At 41.3% G+C, this 24968-nt stretch overlaps 1 protein-coding gene across 2 annotated transcripts in view; it reads right to left on the minus strand.

Annotated features, from left to right (window-relative positions):
* myo1ea (myosin IEa) overlaps positions 1-24968 on the minus strand; it is an 89287-nt gene that overhangs the window by 18846 nt on the left and 45473 nt on the right. For both annotated transcript variants that reach the window (XM_080730561.1, XM_080730560.1), the window contains exons 7-18: positions 23799-23930; positions 20908-21042; positions 19396-19528; positions 12606-12802; positions 12265-12342; positions 10067-10153; positions 9880-9966; positions 8370-8537; positions 7117-7202; positions 4201-4282; positions 3121-3227; positions 1216-1314 (exon numbers count right to left, since the gene is read on the minus strand). In XM_080730561.1, the coding sequence (XP_080586687.1) occupies positions 1216-1314; positions 3121-3227; positions 4201-4282; positions 7117-7202; positions 8370-8537; positions 9880-9966; positions 10067-10153; positions 12265-12342; positions 12606-12802; positions 19396-19528; positions 20908-21042; positions 23799-23930 (1391 nt within the window). The remainder of the gene's footprint in view (positions 1-1215; positions 1315-3120; positions 3228-4200; positions 4283-7116; positions 7203-8369; positions 8538-9879; positions 9967-10066; positions 10154-12264; positions 12343-12605; positions 12803-19395; positions 19529-20907; positions 21043-23798; positions 23931-24968) is intronic.

Below are 24968 nucleotides of genomic sequence, written 5' to 3' on the forward strand. Positions count from 1 at the left end.
ACAAGATGTCTTTATACATATTTGGACTTGGAGGCTGGAGATCATCAGCAATAATATGTTGTATACTAGTGGTTCCCAAACCTTTTAGGTCGTGACGCAAGAGACATTAGACGTTTGACTAGTGAAAACAGCAGATCTACAAGCTCACAACTCGTCGCGCCACGTTGTGAGCTTGTAGATCAGCTATTTTCATTATACTTCTTAAACATTTGTGTTCTAATTCATGGAATTTCTTAGAATTTTCTTTGATTTTGTCATGATATTATTGATAAAACATTTTGAATTTTGTTTTAAATTTATGAAAAATCTTTTTTGGGGGGAATATTTATTGAAGATGTAGGAAACAAAAGATAAAGGGACCCATAAAAATGTGTCCGCGACCCACAAATGGGTCCCGACCCACTGTTTGGGAACCAGTGTTGTATACTACTGACTCACCTGCCAGTGAGGACCTAGAGCCTTCGCCCTACTCCTCCCGGCCAACAGACCCCGCTGACGGGTGCCGCCCCAGCTCGTAGGCATATGGGCAGTGATATCAATCTCCCCTCCCGGCTTCCCTGTTCCCTCCCCGAACATGGGCCAATTGAGTTTGTATAGACCCTGGACAAAGCCGGATTTTAATCCACTATCTCTGCGCTTACCACTGCGACACCCGAGCACCCTGGTAGTTATGCATTTTAAAGTCAAATCTCTCATATGCTGAAGAATTTACAACAGTAAAACCGACAACAGCAGCACTGAGCCCATTGTGTTGTGTGGAGAAGAAGGGTCTCTCTTCAGCGGACTCAAACACACAGCCTGTCCTGTCACTGTTGCCAACACTAACATGCACAAAGCGTTTCCTGATTGCCTTCAAAGGCCAACCCTGAAAGAGAGAGGATAGAGTCACTTGGCCCCGCTCTGCCCTGCTGACTGGGACAATGGGCTTGCTAGCAGCTACTGTCACTTTGAAGGTCTATAAAAGTTCACGTCGAGTGTGTCCTCTCTCTCTACAGAGAGATTCTTCAGATGTATGACAGGGGTTCTCAATGGTGGCTTGCGTTGTGAGCTTGCAGATCAGCTATTTACACAAAATATTGAAAAAATTATAATAATACAAATCTTATATGGGCGTTTTTGACAGAGAACATTTTCAGGCGGGGGTCCGTGGCCAAATACATATTGATTTGGGGTTCCATGACATGAAAAGGTTTGAAAGCCACTGAGGTATGGTACCTGGTGAGGAACTTCTTGAAGATTCTGCGGTAGGCGTAACCAGCACGCCTCACTCGGATGTTCTCCTTCAGACCCAGGTATTCTACTTGGTGCTTTACTCTGCAGAGAAATGAAGGAACACATAGAGTAGACTGTGTCAGAGGGTGTTGCTAATCTTTTTTTTTGCAAACCACTCCTATGTTTCACTTTGTGTGTGTCAGCAAAAATAAACTGCCAAATAAATTTGCACAGAGCTAGATGTATGGAGATCCGTGCTCTGTAGTATATTTTAATATAAATTGGATGACTTTTAAGACCTTTCTTAATACCTCTAAAAAGGAAAAGAATTATACTGCTACTGAAATTTAAACGCTAAGCCCAAATGTGCAGCCCGCTGGGAATTGAACTGTTAATTAGTTAATAATATATTGTAGTATCTATGAAAATTAGTTTAATCACTTTAATCGGATATTTGTATGGGAGTCCCTGTCACAAAACCTTTTCAGATGGGGGTCTCCAGCCAAATGCAAGTTAATTTGGGGGTCCTTGGCATGAAGAAGTTTGAGCGTACTTTACATTGCACATGAAGCTCTCACTTCCTCTGGAAGAGAGGGATATTCCAGGTTATTGTATGTAAAAGATGTTGTGTTACACTATCTTTTCCTTAATGCAGCCAGGCTTCCTGTGAAGGCAGCGGTTCCGCTGTTAATTAAACAGTCCCGCTCACAACAGGAAGGCCATTAGGCCCTGAACAATACAACACCAGTCTGGGTCACCACAATACAACACCAGTCTGGGTCAGCACGACCCAGACTGGTGGAACATAAGCCAGTAGTTGGTGTCGCAAAGTTCCATACTACAGCTACAGCGTCACACATACAGTAAGTACCAAAAGTAGCAGATCTGCAAGCTCAAAACGCGTCACAAAGAGTCGCCTGTTGAGCTTGTCGATCTGCTACTTTTGCCATTTTTGAATTTGAATCCTGAAAAGTATTTGGACGTTTCCACCCAACAGAGACAAATTTGAGATACTTTTAAATGACTTGAATATTTCCATGTTTTGATACTTTATACTTCTACCCCACGTCATCTCAGAGGCAAATCCACTATAATTATTTGACAGATCTACAAGCTCACGTGTCACGATGCGTTGTGAGCTTGTAGATCGGCTAGTTCCACTATCAGAAATCAATGTATACAATTATTAATAATGGCCTATTTTTGGAAAATCTCGCTCTTTGGATGTGTCATTCATTCGACAACAAGCGTCGGCAGGTTAGCTACTCACCCGCGTTGGCAGGTTAGCTTTTCACCAGGTTAACATTCACCCGCGTCGAAAGAATGGGCCGTCAAGCAGACGCTATGTCGCAATATCTACACACTCCCGCCTATTTTAGCCATGTAGATTATATCATGTTTTGTTTAGTTTTGTTTTGTTTTAACTATGTAATGGTAAAAATCCATTGTGATCGGGGCGGCAGCGGCTCAAGGGTAGAGTTGCTGTCTTAGAAGACAGAGGGTTCCCAGTTTGATCCCAGGCTTCCCCAGAGTTAGTGTCGAAGAGCCTTGAGCAAGACTCTGAACCCCTAGTTGCTCACGGTGACCAGGTTGGTGCCTTGCATGGTTTCCTCCACCATTGGTGTATGAATGTGTGTGTGAATGGGTGAATGTAATGCACAATCTATGTAAAGCGCCTTGGATAAAGGCGCTATATAAATGTACCATTTTCCATTTATTGTGTGGTATAAGTTGATTGTGATGTGTGAATGTTTGGACCCCAAGAAGAGTAGTCTTCACTGTAGTGAGGACTAATAAACAATAAACAATCATGTTCTGTGTGTTTATATAAGTGATCTGCCCTGTGCAATCTCTGTTAACAAAGGTAAAAGGCAAACAGAATTGTAATTTCTAGGATCAGACACTCACCGACTCTCCTCCCAGTCTTTGGGTTTCTTGGTCTCGTTGGGTTTGATACATCTGATGTAGTGTGGAGTACATTTCATCAGCGTGCTCACCAGGTCATTGGCTTGTTTCTGAAAGAGAGCCCAGTCAAGAGATCAAAAGAGATAGAAGCTGGTATGATGACTATCAGTGCTGGCCTGCCTGGGCAGTAACTATTTACTGAGTAATATATTACTATTATATTATTAATTTCCCCAGTAACTAGTAGTGTAATTATTACAATTGCCAAAACGGTAACGATATTACAGTTACTTTGAGTTACTAAGTTACAATGAAAGTGATTTATTTTTTTCGACCGAGATAGATTATATTAAGCCTACAGTATTCTTAGAAATCTCAGAAATCTCAATGATACAGCTCTGACTGCTTAAAGATTGTAGTGATGCGCGGAAGCGGGGATTGAACCCGGGACTCCCACTCGCCAGTCCAACGCACAACCAGTCGTGCTAATAGGGCTGAGCCCGATTAGCAGGGCTGTTGTCGCTGGTTCATGGCTGGTACTAACTGTGGGGGCTACAATCACCCCCCTGATCTTTGGAGCGCGCCCTCGCGCTTCACACTTCACACCACGGACCGCCGCACACGACGTGGACCTGTCCCTAATGCAGTGGTTCTCAAACATTGACATGTCAAGGGCCCTCAAAATGTCACAGACCCCCACCTGAATATGTTTTTGCCAGGGACCCTTTTAAGAAAGGATTTGTGTTATTTATTTATTTGTTTTCTTCTTATTATTATTCCAAATTGTTCCATATAAGAAAATTATTTGACACATTGTGAGCTTGTAGAACAGCCATTTTTTGATAATTAAAGTACTGTATAAATAGGATTCAATTGGTTAAACAAATGTTGATGCTTAATATTTTCCCCAGGAACCTCCTTAAGGACCCCTGGGGTCCCCGGTACCCACTTTGAGAACCACTGGCTTAATGAACACCTACAGCCCAGTATTTGTGCAGGTAATACTGCAGCGCTGTGTGTCAGACCAGTCTGGTCGCACATTAGCTAATAGACACATGCATGCGCACACTTGGTTGAACTTACCTTTATTTTGCTGCCTGCTGTCGTGGGTCGACCCTTCTTTTCAGCGTTGAGGTTTTCAGAGAACAGCGCTCTAATGAAAGGGCTGGTAGAGCAAAGGGGTGATTATAACTAAGGCTGGTGAGTCAAGAACCAAACCAAGATAAACAAGAATAGAAATAACTAGAGACCATCTCGTGATGGGATCACATCGGCCAAATAGGTGTGTATGGTGATTTATTCGAGAAGTAATGGTCAAATAGTTCAATAGTAAATACCAATCCAATCCACTTTATTTATAAAGCAAATTTAAAACAACAGTGTTCAATAGTGTACACTACAGTACACTCAGTAACAAAAATACCATACCATACATCGTTGCTGTCGGGCAGAAACCTCTTATCTCCATATTTTAACTTTTTGTGTTTTTTGTTAAATTTATGCCCTACTTGATCATACTACAGTATGGCCTATTATGGCCTGTTATTTGTCATATCTTACCCGCATTATTTTTGTTTACAAATCGTAAAGGGCAAACTTTTGAAATGTCAATTTTATTTATATGTTCCAACGTTCAATGTCAAAAACATGTTAAATGTATTATTTCTGTGGGCTTAAAAGCATAGTTTTATTTGATGGCCTTGTTGCCCTGGCATTTGGCCTTTGTGCCATCCAACATTAGACAACGAACCAAAGGCCAAGTGCTCTTGCCTATAAAAGAAAAGGTGAAATTCCAAGTCTGGTTCACAGACATAAACACCACATAAAGACTATGGTGAAATAAAAACAAATCCAGCCATGATGTTACTTTTACCTTGTAAAGAATATCTGCACAGGATCATTGAATGAGTGAATGTTAATGGTAATACAGGTAAAAGTAAGGCTTAACAGTAATAGCTGTAGACCATGAATGGCTTTTTCCCTTAGTTTCCCCAGCAGAATCAGACTAATGTGTACCAACAACACAGTCGTTACATAGAGTTGGCTGGTTTGAATAAACAGACCAAGTGGGACAAGCTGGCCAATGAAAGTGAATGAGAAGAGTGTGTCTACTGTAATAACGCATGTAAAACTCCTTTCCCTCAGGCTACTGACTGTCAAAACAACACAACACATGTAGTCAAATAAACAATTTCAAGGCTGGCTGATTTTCATTCACGTGCCTCTTAATTGTCATGGGAGGTCTTAAAGGAGCATAATGTTTGTCTCAATTATGTTATTTTTAGCCTATATAAAACACTCTCTACTGCATACCCTCATTCCTTTGTGCTGGTCAGAATGTAACAGATACTTGCAAGTATTCCAGGACCTCAGGTTTTGCTAAAACCAATGCAGAGAATCGGTAGTAGTGGAAAAGGTAAAGAGCACAGATTGTTCCGTTTTAAAAGGACCTCCTTTGTTGCAAAACAAACACAAATGCCTGTATGCCTCTGTCATGATGAGGGTTCAACGCAAACACATGATACCTGAAGTGATGTTATCTCCTAACTAGATGTTGTGTATCCATTTAAGACTTGTGGCAGATTATACAAATGAATTCTAAATCAGTAGTTCTCAACATTTTTCAGAAAATATAGAAAATTGCAGATGTGCAAGCTCGCAGTGCAGCACGAAGTGACACGCTGCGAGCTTGAATATCTGCTATTTTGGAATAGCCAACGCAAGAATCTAAAATGACGCTTTCTCGGTTTTAATGGGTTAAGAAATACCCCTGCTTTTAACTTTCAACCTGGCGTCCATATTTAACATGCTATGATACAAGCCATTGTTCTTGCATTAATAATAATACTTTTAAAAATGAAATGACCAAACCTACCAAACGATGAAAATGGCTGAAGTGGTCGTTTAAGTACTTATCATCATCATTCATCAGACAAACTTTGTTTGCTTTGCAAACAGAACCACAGTACCATATAGTTCCAGTTTTCAGTACAATCAATGGTATTTGTTTGGTCTTGAAGCACTTAATAAAAAACATCCAGATTCCAGACATAATAAAAGCTCTGCAAATGGAGCAGAATGCTACTGATAACCTCCAGCTGATAACCCTGGACATTCGTTCTTTTCTTCTCTGTTTAGATGTGAGGCTCTAAGGAATTGAGGCTGCTTCCTTCCTCCTCACTGCTTCCTTTATATGCGCCCAGGCAAACGCCTTTGTGTGCATGTGAGTGACTGTGCATGTGCGTTTGTGTGCGTGTGCAGCATCTGTGCGGCTGTGTCTGTTATGTCCTTGAGCATGTGCCTTTGAAGACCCTACAAAACATTCACACAAAAGTGCTTGGGGACGTCCTGGGTGTTGGGGACAGATGGCTACATTGAAGAAACCACCAGACCAGACTCCTCAACGCAGTGGCTCCCCAGGGAGACCCGGCTTGGAAGTCTTGCAGGCACCAAAATCACATTATGTGGAGAGAGAGGGGGCCGGACGTGAGTCTGGAGGGGGCCAGGGGTACGGTAAGCCCGACTCGGCACACTTCTATTGTAAACCAGCAGTCTGCAGCTGCCCTTGGACGCCTGACAGGCTCAATCAGACTCGGTTCAATTGTATCCACATGCATCATAACGGAAGACCCTTTTTTCACATGCGTGACGCAGAGCTCTCTCCCCACGTGTGGGGCTGTCACCAGCATGGAATTCTACTTGAGGATTAATTGTCGTGCAAAATGTAATTGTGTTTTTGGCACTGCACATTGGAACATATCTTTGTAAAAGGGTTACATTTCTGTTTGCCTTTTAGGACTTTTACATAACAACTGCACAGAGCAGATATGACAAATAACTAGTATACAAAGAAATGACTGACAATGACTGGTACCCAAAAACAAAGTATGGCCAAAATAGGCCATATTTAACCATTTTATATATATTAAAAAAAGAGAAAGTGGAAATAGCAGCTCTACAAGCTTACAGCGTTTAACGTGGCAAAAGGAAGATACTTACATTTCACTGCTCTGCATCAGCTCAATGAGGTCAGAGAAGAGAACGTCACGGTTCCTCTCACAGAAGCCTTCTGCGTCATACGACACCTGCGGGAGGGAACCATGCAAAGGTCACCATCACCAAAGGTTAACCACTAAAGTCTGATTAATACATCATCTTATGCCAATGCCGCACAGCGAAAATAGCAGATCTACAAGCCCACAAACACAACACGTTTGTGAGCTTGAAGGTCTGCCCAAAATAGGGACGCGGCGGGCGCCATGTAGAAAGCGGTTAATCATTATCGGAAAAGGAGGTTGTTTTCCAAACCCAGGTGTTGTAGATCACATCTTTTCGGCAAACATTAGATAACAATATTCCTTACAAAGAAGCAGAGGATATACAGTAAGTGCTTAGACTGATCAATGTTGTTTCTTCTGTAGTCAGACAATGGACAAGGAATGGTCCCTGGCCCCCACCCACCCAGTCCCTTTATGTCACGAGCCATTAGGCCTGTGGCATGTGTAGCAGTCCTCCACACATCTGGAGCCTGACATGGGACAAAGTGACCCCAAGCCATGAAAATAAGCAACAAATGCTACTTTATAGAGTATATTCTACATAAGACGCCTCAGGGCGACATGTCGCGCCAATTCTTGGCCATCTGGCCAGTGATGTATATCGGACCAGTTACCCATATATGGAGACCCTTGCATGATAGTCAACAATGTGATGTCAGAACATGCCCATATATGGGCATTACCAAATATGGGCATTCCCAGATATGCCCTTAATATTGATGACATCGGGACAGGGATCTCCATATATGGGCATAAAACGGACAAGGACGTAATTAATGTGCAAGTTTGTCTTGTGATGACATCAGTGATCTCCATATATGAGCATAAAAGGGACATGTCATCAAGCCAGAGCGTGATGTCAGAGCGGCAAACCCATTCTGTTAAGAGTGGTTCCCATGACATCACAGTGACATCGGAGCATGATATCAGAGCGACAAACCCATAGAACCACAGACAAACCCATAGAACCACAGACAAACCCATAGAACCACAGTGTACATACACGTCTACACGGACACAGACAAGCTGTGACATTTCTCATGGTAAACTGCGACCTACGGTCGCAATAAAGTTCAACGTGTCTGTGGGTTTGTGTGTCTGTGTGACAATCCCACCGAAGAATACAGGACTGGTTTGTGTGGAGACAGACAGACAGACAGGCAGACAGAGAGGCAAACAGACAGACAGACAGACCTTGCCGGCGTAGTGGTGGATGATGAAGCCTTGGTTCCAGCTGTTGAAGTGTTCGTGGTTGTTGATCCCAACACGCAGCTTCTGCAGCATGGTCTGGTCCGCTCCCTCGCCCACTGCGTGCATGGTGGCACACACATCGTCCAGGATGCTCATGATGCCAGGCGGGTTCTGGGTTCACAATCAAAAGTAATTGGTTCTCAAATGTTTTTAATTTCAGGGACCCCCTCAGAACTCTGAGAGATTAACCGCTAGCCCTGTTGTTAACACTTGTCGGAAATGGTCAAGAATTGTGAAAATAGCCAGAATATATCAGAATGCACAATCTTCGCCTATGATGACATGCCCAAAATAGGGATGCCAGGTCTAAAGTGGTTAGCATCTATCTACCCAAGTTAAGAGTTAATCAATGACCAAAACTGGCTGCCCGGTTAATCAGTAATCATGAAACCATGTCAGTTTCATTCTGGATGGCCTTGAATATACCTTCTAAAGCAAATCAAACCAAATAGTGTTAATCCTTTCTAGCATTTCCTACAGGCACCTTTTCAAAAGATTAACAACTCACAGATGCAATGTCCTATTTGACAATTATTGATAAAGAAAATGCAGGGAAAGGACTGGATGTCAAATGGTGACTGCACACTGGTATGGTATTGTGATGTCGGTGGTTAATGATTGACTCTCCAATGCAAACCAAACATGCAGACCAATGAAGTGAAAATATTATATATTGGTCAAATAGAATGGCTTAAAGTTGAGGTCATGGTTTAAATCTTAAAACCATTCCAAGCAAAGGACGAGTCTCCTGATACAGTATATACCTATAATATGTTACTGTATACACAGATATGAAGACCGAGATACAAATCTTTATTTGACTTTTATTTGATAATGCATGTAAAAACAAGCACTGAAATAATTTAACAGCAGACGAGCTTCATTGCCCTTCAAAACATCCCACCACAGCCACACAGAGGATGAAGTCACACGCTGCACAGCTGCACGCGCTGGCCTGTTTGGCTAGCCTCTGTCCATGGCTGATAAGTGCTCTACAGAGGACACAGTGGCTGCAGTGTGTGTGTGTGGTTGTGGGCTTAACTCACAGAACACAAGTCTCTGTTGAAAAGGCACATGGCAACCTGTCATTGGTCTAGCTTAAGAGTTTCCCAAACAATGGGTCACGGACTCTCGCGTCGCGAGTAAATATAACTTTTTTTGTTTGTTTCTAAAGTTTCCTTCATATGTTTCTGAACAGTTTTCAAAAGAATTTCAGAATGTTCCAAAAGAAAAAAGCAAGTAATGTAAATTAAAACAAATATGATGCATGCTTGTAGATTGTTTTCATGATTTTTGTAAGCATGGGAATGATCGAAAGATCGTTTATTTATAAGCTCAAAACGCAACGTATTATGAGCTTGTAGATCAGCTATTTTTGCAACGTTTGACCATTTTTGACATATTTCGCCTAAACTGTATATGTAGTGTGAGCTGTCAAATGTTTTGTGTTTACCACTTTGCTCTCGATGAGGTCACAGACAATCTTGTTGTTGAAGTACTCAATTGCAGTCCACTTGATCCCCTCCTGCACGTACTCCTCCTACAAGCACATACGTTCTGGTAAGAATATAATACCAGAAAAGTACTGGAACGACACAATGTTCAAAATGAAGGCAGGCAGGGGACGGAGTTTACTGTACCTGCTCAGCTTTTAATGTCAGCTCAATGAAAATCTGCTGTAGCTTCTCATTGACAAAGTTGATGCAGAACTGCTCAAAGCCGTTTTTCTAACAGGGAGACAAATATACAGGGATCAGTTCACTTTCATGCACACAACACAGGGAATACTGTTGTCACTCAGTACAGGGATATCCTCAGACCTTTCTGAATGGGCTTTGTTTACAGGGCAAGGCTACCCAACAGTCAGCCTAGTGTAGGATAAAGACACCAAGGATAGGACAGTGATGTCAACCCTAACCAGTAGAAAATGTAATTATTTTTTCCTTTTCTTTTGGGGGGGTGGGGTAGTAGAGTGGTTACGTCACACGCTGTAACACATGGGCTTTGTTTAATGCCTGACAACGAGTCCCTGTTTTGATTACCGGCCGTTGTTTCGAGGTCCCAGTAGTCTGAGGCTAACCTGCCGACGCTGGTGAATGCTAACCCGCCGACACTGGTGAATGCTAACCTGGTGAATGCTAACCCTAAACCCTAACCGGACTACTAGGACCTCGAAAACAAACGGAACCTCGGAATATCAAGATTTTGCCGGCCAGACCAGATTTGCTGCATGTCACTCCCCTATTCTCTCTGTGTTTCCTGTCAAAACCCCACTGTGATTAGCAAATAGACACTCAAAAATAACAATAATTTTGGTCTAGAAATGACGTGTTTTACAGTTAACCCTGCAAGGCCCAGCGTTGCTTTTTGGCAACGTTTTTTAAATCATTTAAAAAAAAAATTATAATTAGTTTTCCTGTTCTTTTTTCACATTAACATCACCATTAAATCCTATTGTTTAGTATTACAATGCCATTGGCCACGATATTTGCATATAAATACCCCCCACAGAGACTGACATTCACACCTCCCAGAGAATTTTAAATTCCAGCGTCTGGACGAACATCATCTCACTTTTTAACTGAAGCTATTCCTCACAAAAACATAAGTAAAATGCCTGTAATATTTTTTTTCATGATCATTAGAATGTTTAGAACATGTGCATATGTTAATATTGTGAAAAATATCCCCAAAATGCAAATTAGAGCATGATTTATGATTTATGGCTATAAAACCTTACAAAAACATTATTAATTTATTTAAATTACATTTTCCTGTGATTAGGACTCCTACAACACCATCTGATTTTAATTTTTATTTTTTTTGGCCAGTAGAAATTAATTCGGGCCTTGCAGGGTTAAAGTGCCCAGTGTATTTGAAGCAATTCCGGTGGATGATGCTTGGTTGTGACATCACTGACAAATCCTAGTAATCTTTATTCATCTAGTAGTATTACAGGAAGGAATGTACTATTCAGCACATAGCGTAGCGCCTCAGGCCTGAGCCTTGTATTGTGTCTTAACATTCTGCAGCTTCCTGTTTTAGGACACCGGGGCACCAAAACACAGATGGCAAACTTTTTATCAATGATTTGTTAATAATAGTTGTGTGTATTTAAGCAGGAGACCTGCGAACTGTAAGCCTAGCCAAACAGGCCCACTATTATTTTGAGAATGTTATCTAAACATGCAATACACAGTAACTTTGAGTTTGATGACTGATGGAGCTCTTGCAATGATTTAGAATATGTTCCATGTAGCACTCAAATCAGCAGTGGTGGAAGAAGTACTCAAATGTTTTACTTAAACATTTTTTTGAGCAGTGCTCCAGTAAGGTGCTAACGATCGCTCCTACATCTGGCTTTGTCAGTTTGTCTGTGTCTGTCTTGTACGCCCAGAGCTTCGCAGGACACTTAATGAAATTAACTCATAAATAGCACCGCTCACTTCACTTTCATTTTTTATTTCAGGTAGCAATTTTCAGGTAGCAATACAACAATATACAATTACAAATACTCTGTTATTAGTAAAAATCCAGTATTCAAAATTTGACTTTTAGCAAAAATACAAAACTATTTGCCTCAAAATATACTATAATAAATATAGTAAATATATAGTAAAGTAAAAGTACTCCGCTGTTGATGTGCACTTGAGCAAGTAAGACTGTGGTTGTACTGGGTAGCTCCCACGTGTCAATGTGCGTGCGTGCATGTGTGCGTTCGTGTGTGTGTGTAGCATGCTTGGAGAAAAGAAAGCAAACCGCAAACCTACCCTGGATAAATAAAAGGTATATATATACTGCATATACGGTATAATATATAATTATCACTGAAACTTACTTGGAATATTTCAAATCCATAAATGTCCAGCACTCCAATGTTTAACGGCTGTTGGTCCTTCATGGCTTTGTTGATGGACTGAAACCCAAGGAACATTGTCATTGTAGATATAACGACCCGATCAAGATGTGGATTGCGACCACAAACAACTTATTCTGCTGTTGCTATTTACTCATGCATGTTCCCTACAAATGGGCCACCAATTAAAAAAGGAAAAGAAATGGGCCTTACAATGACATAAAGGTTATGGCCAAGAGGCATTATTAGCATAATAGAGATTATAATCTACCAAACTCCAAATCTATCAAATATCCATGATGTAGGCACATATGCAACCATACCTCTACTAAGTAGTCAAAGACACGTGAGTGTAGGGCCTTGGAGAGCGCGTCACGCGTGTAACACGCCTGCTCTACATTCAGTGTCACGTCAATGGATTCCTGCGTATTGCCCCACTTGCTGTCCATCTTTCTACTGGTCAGCTTCTCCTTCAGACGTTTCTGGTCGATACCCAGCAGGAAGGCGGGGAAGGCCAGGACTGTACAAAGAGCACAAAGCAGCAGTGGTGAGTAAATTAAGCATTGTGTCTCCGTGTAACTGCAGAATAAAAAGAGAGACGTTTTCTGTTCTGATCATTGCTGTGTAAACATGGCCTATTAGTAAAATGAAGGGATTGTCCAAAGTTCTACTATAGAACTTTTCTTCAATGACATCAACTCAGTTTAAGCAAATGTACTTCGTCATATGGCGCATTGCAAAAAATAGCTGATCTACAAGCTCACAACCTATTGCAATGCGATGCATTGTGCGGCTTGTAGATCTGGGTAACACAGAAGTCGGGGACAATAACCCTAACCCACCTGTTTATGCAAACCTGTTATACCCATTGCCAGAGTAACCGTTGCACCCAAATGTCTGTCTGTGCCCCGTTTATACCCATATATGAAAATCTGTGTGTGTGTGTGTGTGTGTGTGTGTGTGTGTGTGTGTGTGTGTGTGTGTGTGTGTGTGTGTGTGTGTGTGTGTCGGTTTTATGTCCATACTGTAAATGTCATCAATACTATGCTCATATAATATCGGTTGTCACCAAAAGTCAAACAAACGTGCAATGACATGCCCAAAATAGAGCCAGCAGGTTTCAAGTGGCCATTTTCATTGGATTGGACTGATCAATGGCAAACGTTCAATAACAAACACATTTATATTGTGTAGTCTCTTCACTCATATTTGTGGTCAATAATAGGGCACTAAACTTGAGGCATCATACCCTCACTGTCCAAACTAAATATCTTCTGGAAAGAATACAGACCAGACAAGTTTAGTATTACAGAGAATGCAGCACACTCCATCTTCTGGGTTAGGCCCATGAAAGAGGCTTGAGCAGGCCAAGGATCATTAGTCCTAACCTGGCATTGACATTGTCCCATGAGAGCGCCTCCCTGCATTATTACAGTGACTCACTTCCCCTTGAAGGAAATGGCTCTAAGGCCTGCAGTCCAGCAGTGTCTGGGAATGCATCACAATAGTGCAGTAGCCTACTTTGGGGAAGTAGGCATGAATAGCATATGACTTCACTGGAGCTATTTGTCGACTCTGAAGCTGGGCCAGAAGCAACCTTTGTGTTACTATAATACCATAAGCATAAAGGTATAGGCTGATGCAAATGGACTGGAGGCTATTGAGTACCAACCACATAGTGAACAAAATCAATGCTCAAATCTGAAGATGAACAACTCTGTGGGTCAAATTTCTTCAAAGATATGGTGTAAGAAATATCTTGTGATGAATATTTGATGAGCTGCACTGTACGTTTAATGTAGATAAGAGCTTCATTATTAATTATCATTTATAAATTATTATTATTATTCAAAATCTCACAACATCGGGGATGCACTGAAATCAAACCACCTTAAAACACTAGCCCCTATTTCAATTCACAACAGAAAGATTTAGCCCACAATGAAAACAAAAAATAAAATAATTACATGTTTATACCCTATCACAGACAGGTTCGAACTCAAAATCATTTGAACACTAAATACAGTAGCTATTCCAAACTACAGCCAGTATTATTTGTACAACGTGGCAGACTCAACATTCCATTCCAAGCGGAGATGAATCATGTATTTGTTCTGCTGAGTGTGGATTGATATTTGTAATGAGTTTTGTATGGGGGAGACAAGATGCTGGATGAGATGTGTGTAAGAAGCTCATTTATGGTCTAGAGCAGGGGTCTTCAACGTTTTCAGGCCAAGGACCCCTTAGTTGAGAGAGAGATGAAGCAGGGACCCCCACAAGCTTTTCATAGATTCCATATAGTTTCATTGCTTGACAAGCACAATCATCAGTGTATTTTGGATTCATGTGTTTTCAGATATTTAACCACTTGAACTGTCAATACATAATAAACATGACCTTTCACTCTGTACTATGTGCTCTTTTTCCCCCTCTACACCTAACCTCTTTCCCGAAAATAGCAGATCTACAAGCTCACAAGCTTGGAGATCTGCTATTTTTGGCTAACGTTCTCAGGATATGGACACTAGGGTTCAAGTGGTTAATATAAAAAAAGGAGAAAAAAAGTTTCTATCACACAAAGATTTGGAGGCCCCACTGTAGTAACTCTGAGGACCCCCTGGGGGTCCCGGACCCCCTCTTGAAGACCATTGGTCTAGAGGAAAACGCTTTGTGCGACTTGTTGCTTGACGAAAACAATGAATATTAAGTATAAATGAGCCATAACACACGGCAGGGTAAGCAGTGAGCACACAGGAAGTTAGACTGGAGGGAACAGGAAAGGCAGAGATTACAGAGCGCTGGTACTCCGTCTGCACTCAACAGAATGTGGCTTTGTGGCTTGTCATGAAAAACCACAGTAGGGCTGTCACAATTATTACATAGTCGTCTAATCGTGATTATTTGACATAATCGTCATAATCGTGTCCATGTTGAAAAATTTTCATATATCTTTTTTTTTTAAGTAAAAAATAGTGGAAATAGCAGATCTACAAGCTCACAACGCGTCGCATCGCGACGCGTTGTGAGCTTGTAGATCGGCTATTTCCACTATCAATGTTTTTTTTTTAAGTATAAAGTTGTCGAATATGTCAATAACTTCTTTGTATATTTAGGTAATGTGCCATATCTACCATGTGCAACTTCAAAGCCTAAAAGCCAAACAGAAATGTAATTTTCAATGACAAAAACACAATTAAATCGTTAATCGCAATTATTTGAGTGACAATTAATCGTCATGTAAAATGTCATAATCGTGACAGCCCTAAACCACAGTCTCACATGTAGTGTCCTCACTGGTTCTCAACGTCTGGTCCGGGCACCGCCAGCGGTCCAAAGGGACCTTTATGGGTCTGTACCTCCAGAGAGTGCACACATGACATGGTCAATTTGGTTCCATTTGTGCACTCTCCGAGTTAAAGAAACACTGAGGATTTAACAGTCTAGATCTGCTATTTCTGAAAGTCGGTTATAGTATTAAAATTCGATAATTTCGTTTACCTGTTGCACTTTATATTTACAGTACAGACCTTGTTAGAGAGCTATGAGGTCAGGCTGACAAAAAGTGTAAAATAACCAATAATAAAGTGATATCAAAATGTTTGAAATAATGGTGATATTGAATTAAAACCATATCATTGGGACATAGGGATGGAGCTCCAAACACGAGCCTGTTACAAACTCAATAACACATTTATTGAGTACCCAGTATCAATAAGCTTTGGGCTTATCAAACCATGTCATGTTTAAAAAATAAAGACAAGAGGCGATCAAGAAATTATTACAGTACTACTATTCATAATATAAAGCCATTTAACACTTATTGCACATTAACTCATTCGTAGTTTACGGCCGAGGAGCCCGAAGATTTTTCTATGTCTTTCACTGCTGGCTTCTCCTACCTGTTAACGCGGCCGCTAATCCAGTTCCCATCGTGCGTGATCGCACGTTGATCAATTTTTCAATTGATCGTCTGTAAGCCGCGGTGTTTACACAGAAAGTTAACGGGCAAAAATAGAGGACGGACCATCCGCTTCCGGTCTACGGTCTCAATGTTAACTGGTCAACTCAATAATGTGTCCATGTAGAAACCGATCACGGAGCTTTAGTTCCGGCCTATTTTAGTTCCGCTTCGATAAAAAAAAATGTTTTAATTAAAGCTTATTAAATCTTCGGGTTCCTCGGGCATGGCAGAGAAGGGGTACAAAGGGGTATTTTTTTGGCAGAGGTTGAGTAAAGCCCTTTGCACACAGGCGCGTTTAACCGCATGGATAAAACGGACAATATAATTTTTTGAAAAGAAAACAATGATTCTCTATGACCTCATGCACACCGGCTCCGAATTAGCCGTGCGACGAGTGGCTGCCGCCGTGCGTTTTTTTCTCGATCGAACCCAGTTCGATTTGTGCGTCTTGTCGCATGCGGTAAAAAACTCATCACTCCTTTTATGACTCCTTTTTGGATCCGCAGCGCCGATTCCGCACAGCCTTGCACACCAAATCCAATGCGTTTTATTCATGCCGCAAACGAAAAAAACGCAACTGTCCTGTGTGCAAAGGGCTTTAAGGTGTGTAGCAACTCATAATGTAATAAGGGCTCATAATGTAATAAGGGCTCATAATGTAATAAAATAAATGTAATAAAAACTCATAATGTAATAATCAGCTCATAATGTAATAAAAAAACGAGCGCATAACGTAATAACAGATTTTTCAATAATGTAACAATGTAATAATGTGTTACATTAAGAACCTCCACATAGGAGGCTCATAATGTAATAAAACTTCATAATGTAATAATGTATTTTTTATTACATTATGAGCTGATTATTACATTATGAGCTTTTATTACATTTTAATTATTACATTATGAGCTAGTTTTTTATTACATTATGAGCTGATTATTACATTATGAGTTTTTATTACATTTTTTGTATTACATTATGAGCTGTTATTACATTATTGGTTGTGGGTAACACACCTTGCCAACTTTGTTGATGAAGAATGGAGCAACTATCTGCTAAGCATGCAGCAAATGAATGTATATACTGTAGGGCTCATTTACAGGGAATACACCATGAATTTTCATTTTTCCAATTTGTATGTATTTTTTTGGTGTCCCACCAGCAGGTTCTATCCTCACAAAGTCCTATTTCTGACCATTGTGTCTTTCTCAGTTTATGGGCAGATCTATGTAAGCAGGTTTCAGAACGGGCTGTCTGATTTTAGATCCGATTGTGTGCTGAGTGGAGGTTGGGGAGGGGTGGGCAGGCCTGAGAAGGAGGCAGGAGGAGTTGGGAGAGGGTTGGGGAGGGGTGGGCTGGCCTGCTGAGCAGGAGGTGGGGAGGAGTGTGGGGCCAAAACTGGCTCAATAGCGCAGTCCTCCCACTCAGGACAAGGTGGTACTGCAGCTGAAAATGCCAGGCAGAAATGACAGGGGCTCTGTATTCAGGAGTGGTAATTTAGCCTCAAACCTTTTGAAAAACGTTTATATATATATATATATATATATATATATATATATATATATATATATATATATATATATATATTATTATTATTATTTTTTTTTGGGACACAAACAATGTTATATTATTTTTAAATTATTACATTATTTTTAAATGCATGGTGTAGAACCATTAACTGTACAAAGAGCATCCACAATGTTCAACGTACAGTTTGTGATTGTATCGACACTGAGTGTTGATGCAACATCGATAATATCCCCATGTGGTCAGTATGACGACAGTCTGCCATTGCTAATTCTGGGCCTCTTTGCGGAAGGTCATGGGGACCATTATGTAAGCCTTGATGGACCAGTCACACACTTGATTCAAAGAGTCCAGGAAGCAGAGGAGAGAGCACCACTTCCATCTGGCCCTCACTCTCACCCTAAGTCTGGCCCTCACTCTGGCCCTGACCTGGTACCTCACTGTGGCCCTGACCCGGTACCTCACCTTGGCCCTGACCCGGTCCCTCACTCTGGCCCTGACCTGGTACCTCACCTTGGCCCTGACCCGGTCCCTCACTCTGGCCCTGACCTGGTACCTCACCTTGGCCCTGACCCGGTCCCTCACTCTGGCCCTGACCCGTACCTCACTCTGGCCCTGACCCGTACCTCACTCTGGCCCTGACCCGGTCCCTCACTCTGGCCCTGACCCGTACCTCACTCTGGCCCTGACCCGTACCTCACTCTGGCCCTGACCCGTACCTCACTCTGGCCCTGACCCGTACCTCACTCTGGCCCTGGCCCGTACCTCACTCTGGCCCTGACCCGTACCTCACTCTGGTCCTAAGTCTGGACAGATCGAAGTGGTGCGCTCTCCTCTGCTTCCTGGACTCTTTTAATCAAGTGTGTGTTATCGATGTTGCATCAACACCCAGTGTCGATACAATCACAAACTGTATGTTGAACATTGTGGATATTCGTAGAGTTAAATGATCCCCATATGTATTAATTTGCTGCATGTTTAGCAGATAGTTGCTCCATTCTTCATCAACAAAGTTGGCAGAGTGTGTAGCAACCAATAATGTAATAACGGCTCATATATAATAAGAGCTCATAATGTAATAAGAAATGTAATAAAAACTCATAATGTAATAATCAGCTCATAATGTAATAAAAAATGAGCGCATAATGTAATAATTAAAATGTAATAAAAGCTCATAATGTAATAATCAGCTCATAATGTAATAAAATGAATGGTTGTTTTAATGATATAGGTTATGATAAAAATAAATAAAAATAACTTTTGTCAATATTGTCATCTTCATAGATGGTGGTCAGCCACAAACTGGCCAATAAAAAAAGATACCGGTTCTGTTCAGAATTTGTCAACAAAATATTAGAAAAAGCTCAATAATAGGGTGTGCCAAATGTAGTTCTAAGAGCGGCCATTTCTTGGGACAACACAGCCTTACACAGGTGTTCTGATTAGACTATAGCATTAGTTCTATGCAATCAAACAATTGAAACACCTGTGTTTTGTCACAAGAAATGGCCGCTAAGGACTACAATGACGTAGCCGCTGGCACACACTATAGGATCGATAAGGTACTCATTATCAATAAAACTCCATCCCTATTGGTGAATCTGGGAGTATCTGAGGACACTTACACTCCTCGCTCTCCACAGCAGCGTAGTTCCCTGCCTCCCTGAAGTTGATGTTTCCAAGGTGGAGGACTCCAGCCACTATCTGCAGGACCAGGGAGCGGTCCGCCCCTGAGATGCCAATCACTTCCATGGCATGCTGGCAAAACAAAGGAAAACGCACACGTTAAACCGGGGGCTACACAGTATGTGTTTACTTACTCTCATAGTACCACCAAGCCAAAAGTCCTTTAATTACTCCCCTTGTGGTTTTACTTGGTAAACAAAAACAGGTGGAGGTGGTCTGAAGTGGAAAATATAAGAGGATTGTTAGAAAGACCAGGGTACGAGTAAGAGAATGCTTTGTTGATGCATGAGTGAGAGCAGAACCACATTTGGAGGGCAGAGGGGGAGTTGAGTGGAAGGTTAAAAAGGTTTTTAACCTGAAGAAGATCCATATAGGATTGAAAGGTTGTTGTTGTTAGTAATGCGGAGCGATACAGAAGTTGCAAGCCTTTTGTTTTTAATAAATCTACTGTTCTTCTAGCGGGCACGGTGGTGCAGTCGGTAGCACTGTTGCTTCACAGCTAGAATGTCCTGGGTTCGATTCCCACTGGGGACGCTGTGGGCGTGTTCTCTCCTCCGCGTCCGTCCGTCAGTGCCCATACCCTAGGTTGGCAAAAAGGCCTTTCTGTGTGGAGTTTGCATGTTCCGCCTGTGTCCCCTAGAGTAGGTACCCTCACAAAAAGAACATGCAGTAATCCTGGTCTCTATACTGCCTCCCCCTGGCCAGCTGGGGCGCCTCATGGATGGGAAAGGAGCTGGTTGGAATAACATGTTCCTTCCACGTGCTACTGAATGTCCAGCCGGGGAAACTCCCCCTGATCAGGTGAAAAGAAGCGGCTTGGACTCCTCATGCATAGAAGGAAGCATGAGGTCAGTCCGTCAATTGACGCTGGGTGAAAAAATCAAACCTCGGTTCGAACTGAAGCGGTGAATTAGAGCAGTTCCAGATCTATGTTTTTGATTCAGATGGGTCCCAGGGACATTTTATGAGTCCCGTTTTTACTGGTGTGTGTGTGTGTGTGTGTTTTTTTTTTTTTTTTTTTTTTACCGCAACGTGCTCTCTCTCTCTCTCTCTCTCTCTGTTTTCACCGTGCGGTTTGTAAGTTTCACTTTCGGTTTAGAAATCAGCATCGCTTGCTCTGTCTGGCTCTCTCGGCTCTCTCTCTCTCTCTCTCTCTCTCTCTCTCTCGCGCGCACATGCGCAGATCCTGTTCATACTGGTGAGTGAGTGAGTGAGGACAAGGCATGGGACAGACATGAGCATACATTGGAAGCGGCTAGTCACCGCTTCAAAAATGGTTACAAAAGTCGAGGGATAAAAAAATCTAAGAATAATACAAAATAATTACTCTTCTTGCAGTTTGGGTTCAGCACCAAGATAGGGGAATGTGTGTGAAAACCAGGGTCTTCAACGTGGTTGTTGAAGACCCATGCATTAAATAGTTTTTGAGTGTTTAAACAGAGCAAACATACCACCGTCTCCTGGAAGTCACTCTTGTCGTTGATGTCGTCCACTTTGTAGGAACCAGACTGATTGAGGTAAGTGTAGTAATCCAGGCTGGTGATTCCTAAACTGCTCTTCTGCTCGCTGCTGGCTCCTTCTATCAACTGCACAAAGAAGACTTTATTACACTCCTGAAGAGCAGGAGTCAGGCCAGTGGCTTTCAAACTTTGTGTGGCACACCAAGTAAAAATCTCAACTTCTCAAGGCACGCCTGTATTCATAGCAAAAAATCACACAAGCTTCTAGATCTGCTATTCTTTTCACAGCACAACACTACAAACCACTTGGAAACCTCTGAATTAGGATAACGGTCTATAAATAATTAGCCCTTGAAGCCCCTCTTTACCTAGACCAAAATAAAGCACAAATGCTTTGATTTGTAACCATAGCTGGTCTCCTCCATTATTCATTTATTGAAATAAAAAAAGATATACATGAAATAATAATGTGTAAAAAGCCACTGAAAGGCCCGGACCACTGGTATAGCGGTCTGGGCACCTAGTCTACAATGTAGCTTGACAGCGTGTTGTGGGTTCAAGTCCTGATCCCAACGGCCTTTGCCGTGTGTCACTCCCCATCTCTCTCCCCATTTCCTGTCAGCCTACTGTCCCATCAATAATAAAGCCATAAAAGCCCCAAAAAGAAATAAAATAAAAAAAGCCACTGAAAGTCACATTATTTCCCTATTTGTACCCATTTTGTCCCATTCTAATGGGAAATGTCTATTCCAGACATTCCACTCTGCATGTGACGGAAGTTCTGTAATGGGAAGGATGAGCAATCGCATCCCTGCCAGGGACACCGAGTTGTTCAGAAAGTAACAGCTTGACCATCATTCAGCTCTTAAACGATGGTCAAGCTGTTCCTCCCGAATTTCAGGAGCCAAACGGCACATCGATGCTGTCGGGCAGAAACCTTGTATCTGCATATTTTAACTTGTTGTTTGTTTGTTCATAAATTAATGCCCTACTTCTAGGGTTGTTCGATATGGCCAAAAAATAAAATCTCGATTATTTTCTCTGAAATCCCGATTTTCGATTTCGATTTCGATTTTTTGTTAAAAGAATAATACATTGTTTCAACTATTTTGTTTTCATTTAAAAAATGCAAGGAAATGATTTTTTTTTTCATTATTGTTTCATTTTTTGTTTTTTTTTATATAGCCAAATAGCAAAATGCAATAAAACAATAAGGGTATTAATAATAATAACTTTAGTTGTGCAACAATCACATACAACTTAGCGTCCTTAGTGTTTCATTATCAATAGTGAGTGACAAAACAGCCAAAACAAGCCAGCTCTTGGAGGCTGGTGAGGCATTTTGGTAGGCATTTCGCCTACCAAAATGTAATTCCTGGCTACGCCCCTGCCCTGCACCACTCATGCACGGAGATGTTGACTGATTGTAAACGGAGGCGAAGCGCTTCGCTTCCCGACGCAAAATTAACACAGTGACAGGGACAGTAGGAGTAGACTACAGTCAGTAGGTGGGTAACACAGAATGCTTCTTTCAAACTACAACAAGTAAGTAAGTTTACCAGCTCAGCAGCGTTTTGTTCTGTTTGCTGCTTGAACCATCGCGAGTGAGCGCAGTGCGGTGGTGAACTCTGCTCAGTCTGACGTGCGCTAAACGCGCATCAAAGAAATTACACATCAGATAGAAAGTAGTATTAATTTGGTGTCGGACCTTGTCGTCCTGCTTTAGGAGGACGGGGCTGTGTACTTTTTGCGCGTGCAAGGCTCCAATGAGTAAGAATTTCCCTAATTAAAGTGAAAATCGATTTTACGATTTCCATTTTTTTAAATCGTCCAAAGGAAAAAAAACGGGTTACGATTAAAAATCGATTAATCGAACAACCCTACCTACTTCTGCTCACAATGCATGAATAGCTTTTAAGTGAAAGTAGTTAAGTGTTGTGACCTATGCTGTATGCAGGTAGTAGGTTCCTTTACAGTAAGTTGGCAGGCTGAATACACCGGCAAGGCGTGATGGGAAACTGTTTACTTTCTGTGCTGGTGTAGAGAGAAATCGGTTGCGCTATTAAAGAGTTCAAGTGATATTTGTTTGTTGTTAAGATAGGGTTCATGTTTAGATTGTTCGTGGATGTGTTATTATGTCACAGATGTCCATGTTTCTACACCAGTGTACCTTTACTCAAGTAACATTTTTAATACAGGCTGTTTAAATGTAACAGAGCATTTCTACATTGTGGTATTGCTACATTCAGGGGTGTCGCACCAAATTCTGGGCCCTGGGTACAAGGATTCACTGCATAGGGGGAGGGGGTTTGACCCATTTAGACTAGGAACGCGTTATTATGCATTATTTCGTGAAACATTTAAAAACAGCAGATATACAAGCTCACAGCGCGGTGCGCTGCAAGCTTGTAAATCTGCTATTTTTGAAAAAATCTTGAAAATTTGTGCAAGTCTTTGAACGTCAAATCCTTCTAAGGTTTTTTTTTTAAAACATATGTTTCTATGTCAGTGGTGCTCAAACTTTTTCATGTGAAGGACCCCAAAAATTATATGTATTTGGCCACGGACCCCCATCTCAAAATATTTAGTTACAGGGACCCCCCAGAAGCAACATTTGAGTTACAAATGTTTTCTTAGAAAATACATATATTCAAAGATTTGCACCCATTTTCACGACTTTTCAAAAATAGCAGATCTACAAGCTCGCAGCGCTGCACTCAGTGCTGCGCTGTGAACTTGTATATCTGCTATTTTTCAATAGCTAAAGATTAAATAGTTAAGGCCCCTCCACCTTGGGCCCTAGTAACGCTCCTGGCTACATTTACTGAAGTAAATGATCAAATTACTTCTTCCACCACTGTTCCACAGCCACAATGCCTCACCTGATAGAATATATGGAAACTCCTCTCTCCTTGATTCCTCATGACAACGCGGGATTTCTCCAGTAGAAAGTTGGAGATCTTTCCTCCGTCTACTTCTCCACCGGTGCTGAACTGGATCTCAAAGTATTTTCCCTGGAGGATGAGAGTGTGGAAGATGAAACCCCAAACTAGGGCTGGGCCACAGTTGGTTGTGAGTTGTTGTTTATAAAAAATACCTTCATATTCGCTTCGTATCGATTTGTTGATATTTAAGAAAGAAAAGCAAACTTGATTTATTTCCCTGACAAGACAAAAAAAGCACTAAGATGTGTTGTGTAAATCCTGACAAGGTAAATTCTCAGCAATATAATGTTTGCCCTTAATTCTATGTCAGCGCTAACCTAACCAACTCCCTTTGTAAGCAGTGGAGTATGTGCCTCAGCGGCTCTGGAGTGTGCTGCCCACTCTTTGTGTACACCGTGTCCTTACAGCACTATTCTGGTTAACCAGGGCCCACATCATTCACAAAGTCCAGAGCTAAGAAAAAAAAAAGGGGAAAACTTAAAGTGTAAATGCTGTTTTTCCAAAGTCTGGGCTCGAAGCCAAAGCTAGGTCACAAAAGTTGTTTTTGAGTTAAGTATGTAGCAATGCTGTAGATCTGTCTTTGAGTAAAGCAGCTGAAGCAATATAATGTGACTTCATATTTATAATTTAACATGAAGCTACTGGTGGTGTTGATAGCACATGGTCTTTACATGTCCCTTGCTTAACCACTTAAGACTGTACTGTATATCCTCACTATCGGGCAGAAACTTTGTATCTACGTATTTAAACTTTTTGAAAGTTGTTTTCTCCATAAATTCATGCTCTACTTAATTGTAACTTGGTGTTGTGCAAAAGTAGCAGAAATAGACGATCTACAAGTTCACAACACGTCATGATGCGACGTGTTGTGAGCTTTGTAGATCTGCTATTTTGTTATTTTGGAAATAAATTGAGAATTAAAATTTAAGTGGTTAAGTACGTCGGTACGTTTTAAATTCTTTATTTCACCTATAATGACATGCCCAAAATAGTTACACCAGGTGGAAAGTTAATACTTTGAATAAGCTTTGTGATAAAATCATGTTCAAAATGTGGATCCCCAGAGGAAAAAAACACTTCTGTAACTTACTACAGTATTCTCTCCCT

Source organism: Nannobrachium achirus (assembly GCF_963921795.1).
Source record: "Nannobrachium achirus genome assembly, chromosome: 7".
Lineage (NCBI taxonomy): Eukaryota > Metazoa > Chordata > Actinopteri > Myctophiformes > Myctophidae > Nannobrachium > Nannobrachium achirus.